The sequence below is a fragment of the Canis lupus genome, chromosome 21 (genome assembly GCF_011100685.1).
Source record: "Canis lupus familiaris isolate Mischka breed German Shepherd chromosome 21, alternate assembly UU_Cfam_GSD_1.0, whole genome shotgun sequence".
NCBI lineage: Eukaryota > Metazoa > Chordata > Mammalia > Carnivora > Canidae > Canis > Canis lupus.
In genome coordinates this window covers 36,591,804-36,594,328 of record NC_049242.1, presented here as the reverse complement: position 1 = coordinate 36,594,328, position 2,525 = coordinate 36,591,804, and the positions used below count along the sequence as shown (strand labels likewise).

Here is a 2,525-nt window from a genome sequence, read left to right as displayed (position 1 = left end):
CTTAGAGACTTTCATACAGTTTGGCCTTTGAAAGAAAATAAAGGATGAACAGTGCGGCAGATAGGTAATTCCCCAACCTGCAGAAATGTAAAGAGCCAGGATTTGGGTGCCTGTGGGTTTTATCAGAGATGTAAGTAAGGCTGAGACCAACACCAGTGTTCCTCTTTGGCTAGTTTTAACACGTTCACAGTCACAATTAACATTCAAGGAATTTCCTTTTCATCCAGGAGTTTCTTTTAAAAGCACTTTATGCCACAAACTAAAGTTCTAGCTGCCATCAGCCCTTCCCATACAGAAGACTGCTGAAATCTTCCTAATACTTTCTCTTTTTTTTTTCCTTTTTTTTTTTTTTTTTTCGAAAATGGGTTCGGACCACGTCAGTTTCCCTGGGGCGTTTGTTTTCCAATACAGGAGGTTCTCACCACCTCCCTCCTTCCTTCCCCTAAGAAAGCTTGGAAGGGAGACCCCGGAGGCTCCCCCTCCTGCACCCCTCCGCACTCACTGGGGAGCCAGGGCAGGTGTCCCCAGCCCTCCCCCCGCCCGGTGGAAGCGATGCTACCTGGCAGGGCTCCGGGCTCCCCGTCCCCCCCCCCCCCCCCCCCCCCCGCCCCAAGGCTGGCTGCAAGTCCCTGAGCTGGCCAGGCTGGGGGGTTTTCCGCGGGGAAGGGAGAAGGGCCGTCCCCGTCTCGCACCCCGCTCCCCTTACACTAGAGATTCGCACACGGGCACCGAGTCCGAGTCCTGGCTGTGCATGGAGCTCAGCCCGGTGTCCGAGTCCTCGTCGTTGCCGGGACAGCTCTTGGCCAGTCCGCGGGCCTGGTCCACCCACCCCTCGGCGCAGCCCGGAGGCCGGGCGTCCCGGGCGGGCCCGCCAGCACCCAGAGCGCCGTCGGGCGCCCCCGTCAGCTCCAGCGTGTGCAAAGTCTGGAGGAGGCCCTGCAGCTCGCGCTCCTTGCTGTCCCACTGCTGCTGGCTGTAATCCAAGTCCGACTTGACGGCCTCCAGGTCCGTGTTGAGCCGGAGCCCGATGTAGAGGCTGGTGCTGAGCTGCGTCCTGACCCGCTCCTGCTCCAGCAGCAGCTCGCCGTCGAGGCCGCCGCCGGGCTCCAGGGGCTCCTCCCGCGCGGCGAGCTCCTCCTGGCGCCTCCGCATCCACCTCTGGTTCAGCTCCTCCTGGATCTCGGCCGAGAGGCGCTCGAGCAACTCCTCCTGCTGGGCCCGCTGCTCCTGCAGCCGCAGCAGGTCGTCGCACCGCCGGGCCAGCTCCTCCAGCGCGGCCGCCTGCGCCTCGCCGTCCGCGGGGGCCGCCGCCGCCGCCTCCTCGTCCCCCGGGGCCGGGCCCGTCGACCTCGCCGCCGGCGCCCACCAAGTAAGTGTCCTGCACGTAGTTGACTCCGTGCCGCCGCATGCGGTCCAGGTGCACCTTGGCCTCGTAGCGGTCGATCTCGCGATCCAGCTCGCGGAGCCGCTGCACCTGCTGGCGGATGGTGTGGTCCTGGGAGAGCACCAGATGCACCAGCGTCTCCATGCGCTCCACCGACGCGCTCTCGGCGGCCCGCGGCGGCGACGAGCAGGACGATGCGGTGGACGACGAGGTGGACGAGCGGGGCGACGACGGCTGCTGCTGGCGCCGCCGGTTGAGCTTGGCCAGCTTGCGGAAGGCCTTGCGCACCACCCGCCGCTGCTTCTCCTGCGTCAGGGCCGGGCTGGGCCGCGCCGGGACCCCCCGGGCCGAGCAGGGGCGCTCCCGACTGAGCACGACGCGCGCCTCGGCGCTGCGGGGGCCCGCGTTGGGGAGGGACGCCTCGCTGCGCACCAGCACGAAGCGCACGTTCTCTTGCTCGTCGCCCCAGGCGGCCCAGAGGCGCAAGATGCGCGTCTTGTTAGGCAGGATGCGCTCAAAGCCCCGCCACTTCTCCACGATGCAATAGCACTGCGGGGGCCCGCACAGCAGGCCCTGCGGCAGCGCCTCCTCGTCGTCCTCGTCGTCCTCGTCCAGGAGCTCCCGCAGCTCGTCCCGGCCCGGGGAGTCGCCGGCCGCCCCCCGCCGCCGGCCCCGCCGCTGCCTCCGTCGCCGCCGGCAGCCGTCCTCCAGCAGCACCCGCACCACGTCCGAGCAGGTGGTGCGGCGGGACAGGCCGGACACCAGCTTCTCCTCCTGGCAGATCCACACCGATATCTTCCTCTCCGAAGGATCCATGGCGCCGCCGGGCGCAGGTGGGGCGGCGGGGGCGGCGGCTTCGGAGCCCGGGAGCCTCAGCCCGTCGGCGCCGGCCGCTCCCGCCCGGTGCGCACGGAAGGCGGGCGCCGCCGCGGGCTGCAGCGCTGGGCTCGGCCCGGCCCGGCCCGGACGGCGCGCTCCCCCCGGGCCCCGCGCCCGGGATCGGGCTCCGGCCGCTCTGGCTGTGCCCGGGGATCCCGGGGCCTCCAGGTTTTGCTCCTCCCCGCGTGGCTCCTCCCCCGCCCGCCCCCAGCGCCCAGAACTGGCGGCCGGAGCGCGGGAGGCGCGGCGCCCAGACCCGCCC

At 68.9% G+C, this 2,525-nt stretch overlaps 1 protein-coding gene across 1 annotated transcript; it reads right to left on the bottom strand.

The window, feature by feature from the left end:
- Positions 1-610: 610 nt before the first annotated feature.
- On the bottom strand, positions 611-2,261 carry RASSF10 (Ras association domain family member 10). Its single transcript, XM_038569066.1, is given in 2 exon segments — positions 611-1,327; positions 1,329-2,261. Coding segments are annotated over 2 exon segments (1,497 nt in total). The 5' UTR covers positions 2,201-2,261; the 3' UTR covers positions 611-702.
- Positions 2,262-2,525: the final 264 nt, after the last annotated feature.